This window comes from Lampetra fluviatilis, chromosome 1, assembly GCF_964198595.1.
Source record: "Lampetra fluviatilis chromosome 1, kcLamFluv1.1, whole genome shotgun sequence".
Lineage (NCBI taxonomy): Eukaryota > Metazoa > Chordata > Hyperoartia > Petromyzontiformes > Petromyzontidae > Lampetra > Lampetra fluviatilis.
In genome coordinates, this window is record NC_136275.1 from 17,639,689 (window position 1) to 17,652,186 (window position 12,498).

Here is a 12,498-nt window from a genome sequence, read left to right on the forward strand (position 1 = left end):
AGTGGGGGTGGGGGGATGCTAGTAAGACGCTGCACGTGCCTGATGATTGGTTAACAAGTCCCACGTGAAGTAACCGGAGCTGAGTGAAATTTAAAACAAACGCAGCACACTCGCCAATGACACTCTGTGGCATTAAAAGGGAACATTTTATAATAGGGCGACGTTTCCAGCAAAGGCCCTTTAAATAGCACGTAAAATATTTAAATAGTTACGTGCTATTTACGTGCCCTTCATAGCACGTAAATATTCACGTGCTATGAAGGGAAGTTGCCCAAAACGTCGCCTATTGCATATTATTCCTTACAAAGGCAGTGTTCTTTTGGACAACACTATGTTGCGTGTTTTGTTGTTGTTGTTGCTGCTGCTGCTGCTATTGTTGTTATCTGTGCTCGTGCACCATTGGCAAAAGCAGCATCACCAAAAAGTTCGCTTGATATCAAGAGCGCTGTCTCTCTCCACGTCACGTGGGACGCGCGCTCTCCACACCCCCCCCAACCTCCCACCGTCGTTGTCGTCGTGGCACCGTCGTCGGGGGCGCTTCCGATGATGGCTGAGCAGCAACAGCAGCAACAACAACAGCAACAACAACAGCAGCATCAGCAGCAGCAGCACAGTCCTCCGACCACAAGCTCGGACTCTCGTGCTTTTGTCTTTGCAAGGGGTGGGGGTGTTGGGGGGTCGGACTTCTCAGAGGTGCTGCTCACGGCTCCCTGTCGCCCCGAGGCCTCCTTGGTTTATCTGTCTGACCTGGCCTCTACGGTGGCGAGATGTTAACTATCTCGCCTGGTAGACAGGAGGTCGTGGGTTCGATGCGGATATCTGACGCCAGCTGTATATTTGGAGTGTGCGTGTTCTCCCCGTGGTAACGTGGATATTTCTCCAGCTCCTCCGGCTGTACTCTCCATATTTAGAAACATGCGTTGCGATAACAGTATTTGGCTCCTGTAAAATGCCAATAGATAAGTCACGCTGTTGATCAATCATTAGTGGCCAGGTCGTTTCTAAAAAAGAGCTCGAAAGCTCAGTGGGCCTTAGCTGTTATCTCTACTCCTTCAGGTACTGCCCGTCGACAGGCAGTGCAAGAGAGTGGGTGCAAAGGCAAAGACCACCCAGCATCGTCTTAACAAATTTTTTGGGGCAAGTGCTATTTGCGAGTCGCACCTATGAAGGCGAGCGGCTCGGCACATGAGGGGGGTGGGTAGCCAGCACCACGCCTGGCGGCCTTTGTCTCCCCAGTGGCGATGTTTACACACCGCACCGCGTACTCGTTTAATGCTGAGTCGACCTCGAGGAAGCCCAGGCCTGGTTCATTTATTCGTCACTGGTGTCGGCCGTGAGCGGGAATCGAGCTCGGTTAGACTGGTTCAGAGCGCAGTGTGCTAACCGCTACGCCGCCGCTCCACATACACGCACACACACGTACACACACGCTCACAAGCACACAATCACACACACATACTCACACACACCACACTCGCCCTGCATTGCGGTCACTCAACATTGTCCTCCAAGCACATTCATGAATTATGCCGAGCGTGATTTCGTTATCAACATATTTATAAATGTATACGGTGTGAACGCGATCTTCACGACGCTTCGTGTTCCAATCTCCCTGTCTCGTATTCACCTTCTGCAGCGCTCGCTCGTCACCGTGGCGTCCGCGATGAACACCACCACCACTACGTGACTTTTCTTTCGTGTTGTGCGCGGTGCTTTTAGCGCCACAGCGCGTGGATTTGTAGCGTTTGCTTTCATTTGTGTTTGCTGTGGACTTTGTGTATTTCATATCGGAATCGCCTCCAGTGCTGTTGCAGCTGGCGGCAATAAAAGTTGTTTACAAGTCTGTCTCTCTCTCTCTCTCAGTCCGTAACGGCAACGATACCATTGGGTTATCTCGGGGAAAGTCCCCCTGTGCCTCGCGAGTCTTTGGGAGGAGAAGGAGGTGCGGCACTGCGTGGGATGGTTTGGGCGAGTTCCTTCTCAACGCGTGGTGTTTCTTCGCAAGAGGACGGACGCTCGACTATCCGGGGAAATAACCCCCCCCCCACATCACGAGTGCAAAGGTCCGCACAGATGGATTCATCAATCCACTCGCTGTAATACTGCACTGCCATTTTCTGACCACCTCCCTAATTCAGCAGCACGTGCGGCAGTTTTGCACATCTCTATTTGATCCACCGACATTCGACTCCACGGCGCTGGTTCAGGGGGCGTGCATCACCATCTCCGACCCGTTCTCTATAACTCCCCCTTTGTCTTGTGTGTGTGTGTCTCAACATATCTCCCATTGATGCTGGGTGTCTCTCTCGGTCTCAGCGTCTTTGTTTCTTCCCCGTGTGTCTCAGTCGTGTCGCAGTGAATCTCCCGATGACTCCCTCTCTCCATCTCTTCTTGTTCTTCACGGATGCCGGAGAACCGAGACACGCGGGCGGACTCGCTGCTCTCGTTGGGAGTCAGAAGACAGGAGGCGCCGCGCTCTCAGTCGGAGTCGTCGTCGCCGCTCTCGGGGGGGCTGCTGCCCTCGTTGGAGCGCCCTGCCCCCCTGTCGTGGCTGCCCCGGGGCCCGGGCAGCTCCGCGGGCAGCAGCTGCTCTTTCCGCACGTGCGCCAACTCCGTGTCGCGCACCGAGGCTCCCTGCTGCCCGCCCTTCACGCGCTTCCATTTCATGCGCCGGTTCTGGAACCAAACCTTCACCTGCGGGAGAGCCAATGGGCGAATCATCACGATCGAGATGTCACCGCCATGGCCAAAGCCGTGGGATTGATGCCGCCACCACCACCTGACACCTCGCTACCAATGCGTTCTGCACATGGGGGGAGGGGATGGCTGTTCACGGGGAATAAAAAAAAACAGGCCCTTTGTAAGGCCCTCTTGCGTGTGATGTCTAGAGCAATTTGCCCCTCTCCCCACATCTCCCCGTCTGTGCGGCCCTGACCCCCTAGCTGCTACACACGAGACACGCGGCTTCCACATTTCAAGTTGTGCCCTACCAGTGTCCCACCATCTGATATCAGGAATTCGCCTTCCTCGCTGGACTCGTGGAAACCGCTCCAACGCCACCCAGCGCAACCATTACTCCCCGACTCGTGCGGAACAACGCTCGCCTGCCCGTGGACTCTCGTCCACTACGGCACTTCTCCATCCTGTTTCGCCTTGACATTTCTAGCAGCCATCTCTGACAGCTTTACTCAAATTCATACCAAGAGCTTATTTTCTAACTGATAGGCATTTTATTTTCATCAACTAAGGTAGAGACCCTCGAGATTCTCATAGCATTTCATGACAGAAAAAAATACGTGGGGATCCGTCTGTTTAGAGAACCGATTACAATAACAGAGAAAATGTATGGAGATAAATACATTGTAATTCTCAGCCTGTCTCCCGCCGATAACAGTATATACTAATAGGGGTTTTCCCCCTTTTTTTTGGCAACAAAACTGACACCTTTTGCAAGGAATCATGTTCACATTAACCACAATACTTGCAGTAAAATGCAAAAAAGAAAAGGTGTCAGTTTTGTTGCCAGAAAAAAAGGGGAAAACCCCATAAGTTCTAAAATTAAGGGGGAAAAACCCTATTAGTATATTTTGGTACTGGCAAAGTAGGCCTCATGATGATCTCAGTATACTTCGTACATCTTTGTATGCGTGGATGTTGAACTTCTTTCGCACCGCTGTAATGCACAGGGCCATCGCTGTCACAATATTCAAACAGAATCTAGAATTCAAACAGTTATTGGGAGGGAAGTAATGGGACCACTAGAAATAATTAAGGTGTCTATAAATTAATCGTATTTTGTCGTTTTTCTCCAAATGCATCCTGATCGTACTAGCAGCGGCACGTCACGAGGCGAAGAATCAATTCTGAACTCCCGCAGTGAGCAGTGTAACACACTAAGACCTACTGAGCTATATAGCTCTTTTTTCAGAAGCGACCTGGCCACAAATGACAGTTCAACGAAGTGGCCTATTATCACGTGGAAATGTATAGCAGCCAAATACTCTAAACTCACGTTGATTCAAAATGTGGAATCGAAAGACCCGGAGAAAAATCCACGCGACCACGGCGAGAACATGCAAACTCCAAATATACCGGCGTCATGGTCGGGATCGAACCCACGACCTCCTGTATACCAGGCGAGATAGTTAACATCTCGCCACCGTAGAGCCCAGGTCAGCCAGAGAAACCAAGGGGCCTCAGGGCGACAGAGAGCCGTGAGCAGCACCTCCGAGATTTCAGACCTGTATAACATTAGCGAGCTACGTCCGAGATAACTTTAAGTGACTTTTTGTGTGCCTTACTCTGACATTTAGAATTCTCCGAGCGAAAATTGACCAAATAATACGTTCCACGGGTAGAACAGCACTGGAAGGGGTGTGGGGTCAAGAGGACAATGCAGAGGTGGAGCAATGAAGCCGGTTCGTACGGCATGTGCCACGCGTGTGTTGTGGCATCACGGGGTGGGGGAGTGGGGGGGTGGGGGGTTTGAGGAAATCGCTGACAGAGGCGGCTCTCCACTTGAGGACGAACTGTGGCAGATTCGTGCTTTCATTGCAATGAGTTCCGGTCGAACAGTGTTCATGCCAGCCGGTGGCAGGACATTACTGTTATTCTGTCCATTCGTCCAATTTCCTCATGGTTTATTGGCTGTTATTGTATTTTTGCATTGATTTATGAATACAGAACCAGACAGCTCAGTCGCCAGACTACAATTAATAAATAATAGCTGCGAATTATGATGGTTGTTAACGTAATGACAGCATCACACTATTCATTAACGAAATAGCATTCACATTATACGCCTCTACGTGCACAATTTGACAAAATATGTAAGAACGCCAATGATAATTTACAGCCCTCTATATCTCCACTGCTGGATAAAGGCCAAGCCGTGGTGGCCATGGTGGTTGTTTGACCACGCGTCATCACGCTGGTCAGAGCGGGCTTGGTGAAGGGATGGCAAAGGAGGGGTTCAGATATCACTCGGCACTGATTTTCGCCACGGTCTGGAATCGAACTCAGGTGGCTGAGATTTTAGCGCAGTGTGCGTGCGAACCACTGCGCCATCGCTCTGGAACACGGAACGTCTGTTTCTAATTTTGACGAAAAAAAACTGCCGGTGTTGCCATCACTCAACGTGGAAAATCGCAGTGGCCGTGATTTTCTTTCTGCCATCTCGTATCGAACGTGAAACACGCACACTGCATATGAGGGTCTCGCCACGCCCCTAAAGGGTCGTGGGAGTTATTCGACCATACTTCACCACGCTGGTCAATACGGGTGGAAGGCGAGGAGCATAGGTTGGTACTAACTCTCTCAATAGCCGGCGCGCGTGGGTGTGTGTACGTGGATCTTGGCGGGGACCCACACCCACCACGGACATACACCCACTCACGCACCCCACACATTCACGCGCACGTGGGTGGGTGTGCGCGTACGTGGGTCTCGGCACGAACCCACACCACCCACGCACCTTACACCACGCACGCACCTTACACATTCACGCACACCCAGCCGCCACGCACGCGCTCGCGGGCGGGCGGGCGAGGAGGTTGTTTCGGCACGCACCTGCCGCTCGGTGAGGTCGAGGTTGACCGCGATCTCGTATCGGCGCAGCCTCGTCAGGTAGTTGTGATGCGCGAACTCGGCCTCCAGCTCGCGAATCTGCTCCTTGGTGAAGGCCGTGCGCTCCTTGCGGGGTCGGGACCCCGACGCTTCGCTGCGAGGGCACGGCTCCGACTCTTCGGGGCTGGCGTCTGCGCGCCGCGCGCGAGTTCACGACGTTCACAGGTGGACGCATTGCGCGCTGACGCCGCGTCGACGGTGGTGCACAAAAGCACGCTTGATGACGTTTCGGGCAATGGCCCTTCTTCATAGCACATGAAGAAGGGCCACATAGGGGGACATTTCCAGCAGTGGATTAACAGAGGGCTGTTGCACGGTTTAAGCGCCGGAGGTGATTGAACATCGAATATACGAACACTTGTCCAGGGAGGACACGCGGATACAGACGCAAACGTTCATATGCAATCAAGAAGACAAAGATCCCCCGTATATCTTTGAACAGACTGTTATAAGACAAGTGCTGTTAGCGAACACGTATGAAGGCCGGCACGGCACACGTAGGGGGTGGGTGGTCAACACCACGCCCGGCCGCCTTTGTCTTCCCAGTGCTGATGTTTACACACCGCACGAGGTACTCATTTAAGGCTGATTCGACCTATGGGAGGCCCAGGACCGGTTCATATATTCGCAACTGTTATATTGGTCACCAGGTTTGTAGCAAATTGTGCTAACTACGCAACATCTCCCCAACAAGTATACAAAATACCAATGCATACAGACACATGTATACACATTCATACAGACACAGACGTACACGCACGCATTCATGAATTTACACAAAGACGAACACACGCAGCCGCGCAGACAGTATACACATACTCGTGTGTGTGCGTGTGTATATGTTGTATATATACGTACATAATTCGTTTACAAATGGAAAAAAATAATAACCCTAAATAACACGTGTGCTATGAACAAGGGTCACTGCCCGAAACGTCGCCGATGATGTTTCCCTTTAAGTCAGAATTCTTGACGACCGTGTTGAGTTGTTGTTGTCTGTGCATCACTGCCAACTCACCAGCAGCACCACCAAATAAAGTGTCTACAAAAGAGTTTGGAAAATCTAGAGGACGACTTTAAGACTGTATCCCTCTTCAAAGATTTATACCTAGAAAAAAAATATCCATGCACGTGTTTTAATTTCAATTGAAATGAATGCACCGAATGAGTTGGAATAATGACAACGTGTTGAAACTCAAACATGTGGAGCGATTTATCGTCGTGGATCGAAAGACGGTGACTGAGACACTTCGTGCGCCCTGCTTGGCTTCTACGAATGAGACCGTGGCATTGTCCGTAAATACAAATAAATAAATACGCACACATATAGAGCATTCAAACACGCCAAGCTTCAACGCAGGACAACATCATATCGCGCCATATTCGTCATCAGCACCGGCGTATGATGTCATCACGGAAGAGAGGGACAGGGCACGGGGGATATCAATGAAGGGGTCAATGCACAATTATACGATCGATCGGTCTCATCAACTCACGAACGGATCTCAGGAACGGAATCCATTCGTAAGTTGGGGACTGCCCCGTACTCTGTCTGCTTATGAAGAAGGGCTCTTTCCGGAAACATCAGCCTTATTATGTACGGTATATGTATCAAATTTGAAAAGAGGAAGCCCATGACTCGTTCAGAAATCGCTCACAATTGATGTTCGCCGCGACTCGGAATATAACTAAGTTTACTGGAGTGATATTGCAATGCGCTAACCACAGCGCCACCGCTCTATTCAAGTATTCTTTACATTGGCACATTGTATAACATTGAGTAGGCACAGGACGTGCCTACTGTTGCAGATGATGTTACGGGGTCGTTAACGTCTGCATTAAAGTCTAAGTGATGTGCTGCTCGGCTCCTGTTTACAGCGACGAGCCAGTGGCGGAAATTCCACATTCCTATGGCGGGGGCGAACAGGGGTTTTAACGTGTGTGGTTTTATGTTATAATCGACGTGTATTTGACAGCAGACGGCAGATGCTTGCGTAGACGCGACTCGGGGATTGTCGGCCGTTGCAGGGTACACACACGCATTTAGCTGATAAAGTGGTGCAGGGCAGGGCCATGCGAGGCAGTCAGTGGCACCTCAACCTTTGTCGTGCAAGCATCTCGCGGACAAAGACAAAGATCCCACCGTATAGCCTTAATAGACTGTTGGGGCAAATGCTGCCGTGAGCGAGCACCTATGAAGACCGGCATGACACACGAGGGGGTGTGTGGCCAGCGCCACGCCCAGCCGCCTTTGTATCGCCAGGGGCGATGTTTACACATCGCACCAGGTACTCATTTGATGCTGAGTCGACCTAGGGGAGGTCCAGGACCGGTTCAGATAACCGTCACTGGTGTTGGCCTTGACTTAAAGCTTTCGTGGCTGCAGGAATTAATATTCTTTGGGTCTTTCGGTACAGTCACGTCGATAGGTTCAAAGAAAATAACAAAAACTACAACATTTCGATCGCAACACAAGCGGTCGTCATCAGGAAAAGGGGGTTAGCTTCTAAAGGCAAACTGTTTATAAAGGTTTAAAATGGGCGTAGCCCAAATGTCAGAAGCATGGGTAGGGCAGCTAATGTTAATGTAAGTGATGGGCAGTGGGCCGCGATTGGCGGTGGGTTTCCACCAATTAAAGGGCTGCCAGGTAAAAATTTGCATGTTAAGATAAGATCGGTGAGTGGCCTCCACGGCGAGTGCGCTGAGATGGCTATGATAATGTGAGAGATTAGCATGTTAATGTAAGATGGCAGAGCCATTGCCACGTCGAGGTACGGTGCGCAAAGGTGGCTGTGTTGGTGTGAGAAATTGAACGTGTTAATGTAAAATCAGAGCCAAAAATAACAACTAACATCGGAAGGTGGCAGGATGGGAACATCACAGCCAGTTATGACTTAAACTGGTTGATAACGTCCTTCCTTGATGTGGTCATCTGGCCACATGGCCGACCAGCTCTGAACCAATTCCTCAACCATCCATATATACAGACATAGACACAATTTCAACCGAGAAGATGGGTACAAACTTAGCAATCATTGGAAGGACGTTATCAACCAGTTTAAGTCATAACTGGCTGTGATGTTCCCATCCTGCCACCTTCCGATGTTAGTTGTTATTTTCAGCTCACCGATTTTACATTGACAGGTTACATTTCTCACACCAACACAGCCACCTTCGCACGCTGACCTCGAAGTGGCGGTGGCTCTGCAATCTTACATTAACACGCTAATCTCTCACATTAACATAGCCACCTCAGCGCACTCGCCGTGGAGGCCACTCACCGATCTTACATTAACATGCTAATTTGTACCTGGCAGCCTTTTAATTGGTGGAAACCCACCGCCAATCGAGGTCGCTGCCCATCACTTACATTAACATTAGCTGCCCCACCCATGCTGCTGACATTTGGGCTACGCCAATTTTAAACCTTTATAAACAGTTTGCCATTAGAAGATAACCCCCTTTTCCTGATGACGACCACTTGAGTTGCGATCAAAACGTCATAGTTGTTTGTTATTTTCTTTGAACCTATCTACGTGACTTTACCGAAAGATCCAAAGAATATGGTGTTGGCCGTGAGTGGGAATCGAACTCGTTTCGCCGGGTTCGTAAGCGCAACGCTCTAACCGCTACACAATCGCCCCCCACTCACTGGCACACACATATATACACCCGCCTTCACACTCAAGCACGTGTTTATAAGGCAACTGCAAAACACTGACAATCATGCTATATTAGAAACAAAAACTTTTGCTGGCTCGCTGGCAGGACGACACCTGCGGATGGAGGGACGGATGGACACTCACTTCCAAAAGACGTGAAGGCTGCTAATACAGTACAATCATAACAATTGGTATAATGCACAGCCCTTTGTCAATCCACGACTGGATGAAGACTTTCCGCACAATTTCCCACGCCGTGTTGGTCATGAGGCGTTTTTTTTGCCATACTTCACCACGTTGGTCAGCGCGCATTGGTGAAGGTGGAGGTGGGCAGTAGACATCAATCAGTCGCCACTGACGTCAGCAATGGCCCAGAATCAAACTCAGGTCACCGGTTTCCCGCAATTGAAAGGATAATGGCGACCCAAATATTATTTCCCAGACGAATGCATAATTATCCTAAAAACAAATGTCATTAAAATCCATCATAAAAAGCTGATAATGACGTCATTTTAACGGATAGTTTATAACATTTGAGTTGGTGGCCTAAATTATGAAAAGGCCGCACATTCAGTTATTTCGAGCTGGTGGTCTGGATAAGGCTGATAGTTTTTTGGCATGCAATGCTATACACTCATTGCACCATGTACCCCTCCGCGCCTCAATCGATGCAGCACATTTCGAGACCGCTACTGTGACATCCATCGAAATCCGTCGTCATCGCCAATGTGTGCTCATAATATATCGATATCTACATCGGATCAAACCTCGCGACCGTCTCGCGACTCGTGTTTGGGCCACCCCTAACTTCTGCATCCTTCCGCTCCTCCCGCTGTGAAAACATCGACGTTGCTCCGTGCAGCTGTGTTGAGGCCGTACGTCGCCTCCTCCTCTCCCTCTCCGCATCTCTCTTGACCCTCTGCTCACGTTACTCCGTTCCTTTTCCATCGTTTTTCCCATCTTCCTCTGCTCTCTCGCTTCCCTTTGCCGTTCCTTTCCCAGACAATTACATCATTGACCCTCCTGTAAACCCCTTCCCGTATGGGGTGCCACGGCTGGAAAGCTGCGAGTAGCAATCTTTGCACAAATGGCACGGACATACGTGTGAAAGAACTTCACGGCTCATGGGATTTCTCCAGGATAAATACAGATTCTGATTCACACACGCACAGAGACATCTCTACATACATCCACAGTATGTACCCACAACGCATATATGTATCGCCATATGCTTACACATATTCGCAAACATAAAAATACACATATACACACGCAGACACATATCTTCACACAAATACATAAAGATACGTACGTACGTGCATACATACATACACTCACAAATATAGTATATATATACAAATACACACATCCGAGGTTTGTGTCTCATTCGCTCCGAACGTGGTTATATATATAGGACTTGATTTCTAGAAGATAGAACGAAAACATTACAAGGTCGCACTCATGAAACAAAAAGTGCATGCCACAAATGAACCACAATAGCTTGCTGATCTCGTCAAGGAGCATAAACCATCACGCCATCTCCGGTCATGATCATCGCAGCTGCGGCTTTTGGCGAACCAACGAAAAAAGACGGTGGTCACCGCATCTCGCGGCGCTTTCAGATGCGCTTCTGCGACCGTCTGGAACGCTCTTCCTTCCGATATTAGGAAGCCACTGGAGCTACGCACTTTTTAATATAGATTGAAACGAGTTACTTTAGAACTGATTTTTTGTGTTTAGTTTGTTGTCCTTCCCCCGCACCTCTGATTAGCACGGTGTGGCCACATACGGTGCGAAAGAAGTTCAACACACATACAAACTCGCCTCGTTGTACAGGACTTGATTGATTCAAATAGAGGCACTCTGGCAATTACATCTCCTGCGTAGCAAATAGAGAGGACAGAGAGATTGAGTGTATAGTGAGAGTTGGAGACTGCTCTCTATTCCAATTTTATATTGGCATATGAATAATTGTAAATTTAATATTACATTTTTACTTTTAAGGCAGTGGTATATGTAATCGTTTCCATGTTGTTTTTGCTCGTGCACCAGTACCAACGCAAGTACAAAGTTGTAGAGAACTTTATTAAAAGAGAGGAACTCGCCTCGTTGTATAGTACTTGGTTGATAGAAGAGAGGGACTCACCCAGTTGTATAAGTACTTGGTTGATACAAGAGAGGGACTCACATAGTTGGTTGATAGAAGAGAGGAACTCACCGCGGACAGAAGATTCCACCACGGGCTTCCTCCTGCCGGCAGTCTTCTTCCCGCACTCAGACGCGTTCGGCTGATGTTGCTGCTGCTGCTGCGGCTGCTGTTGCTGCTGCTGTTGCTGCTGTTGCTGTGGCTCCAGGCTGCAGGCAGCCAGGCGCGGGGAGGTCTCCCCCGCTGAGGCTGCGCTCGTCGGAGAGGAGACCGGCTGCTCAGCGGCAGGGGCGACCGCGTGCAGAGTGGACGCAGCGGCGAAGTGCGACGACCCTTGGCGATGCTGATGCTGCTGCTGCTGATGTTGCTGCTGATGATGTTGCTGCTGCTGATGATGATGCCACACGGACAATTGCTGCTGCTGCTGTTGTTGTTGAGGATGATGGCTGTGATGGTGTTGTTGGTGGTGGGTTTCTTGTTGGTGCTGCTGCTGGTGGTGATGGTGCTGGCTGCTGACGCTACTGCTGCTGCTGCTGCTCTGATGATGATGGTGGTGGAGCTGGTGGTGATGGTGGTGGTTGCTGTGGTGGTGGTGGTGATTGTGTCCGTTCGTCCGGGCGGTGAGCCCTGCGCCCTCGCTGGCTACAAACCCCGAGGATACGAGGCACGAGGCGGCGATGTCGGGGAAGGGCACTCGCTCTAGGGCTCCGCGGCCGTGCAGGGCTACGGGTGGGAAGTGATGAAGCCCTGGCGGTGGCGGGACACCACTGTGCGACTGGTTCATGTAGCTGAATACGGCGTGATCCATGGCCAATCTCTCCCAGCAAACGAAAACAACAATAAGGACCAAACCAAACAGAAAAAAACAAACGTAAAAAAATATATATCAATGAAACCGCAACAGAATCACTCTTCTACGTTGCGTCTCCAGTACCCCCACGCTTAACAATCCTCCAAGCGAGCAATCATTCGAGATTCTTGACAACAACACCAACAAAAGCCAGACACCTTCTAAGATAAAGGTCACTCAGTCACTCGCTCTATATAGACAGACTCGCACGCGCA

General features: G+C 49.9%; 1 protein-coding gene across 5 annotated transcripts in view; it reads right to left on the reverse strand.

Annotated features, from left to right (window-relative positions):
* Positions 1 to 260: 260 nt before the first annotated feature.
* LOC144933443 (D-ribitol-5-phosphate cytidylyltransferase-like) overlaps positions 261 to 12,498 on the reverse strand; it is a 103,384-nt gene continuing 91,146 nt past the window's right edge. The window contains exons 2-4 of one of the 5 annotated variants that reach the window (XM_078858246.1): positions 11,506 to 12,248; positions 5,569 to 5,756; positions 261 to 2,694 (exon numbers count right to left, since the gene is read on the reverse strand). In XM_078858246.1, coding sequence (XP_078714372.1) covers positions 2,479 to 2,694; positions 5,569 to 5,756; positions 11,506 to 12,241 — 1,140 coding nt within the window. In that variant the 5' untranslated portion in view covers positions 12,242 to 12,248 and the 3' untranslated portion in view covers positions 261 to 2,478. Of the gene's footprint in view, positions 2,695 to 5,568; positions 5,757 to 11,505; positions 12,249 to 12,498 lie in introns of those variants that run through there. The other 4 variants (XR_013637059.1, XM_078858255.1, XM_078858206.1 and 1 more) reach the window with 4 other exon arrangements.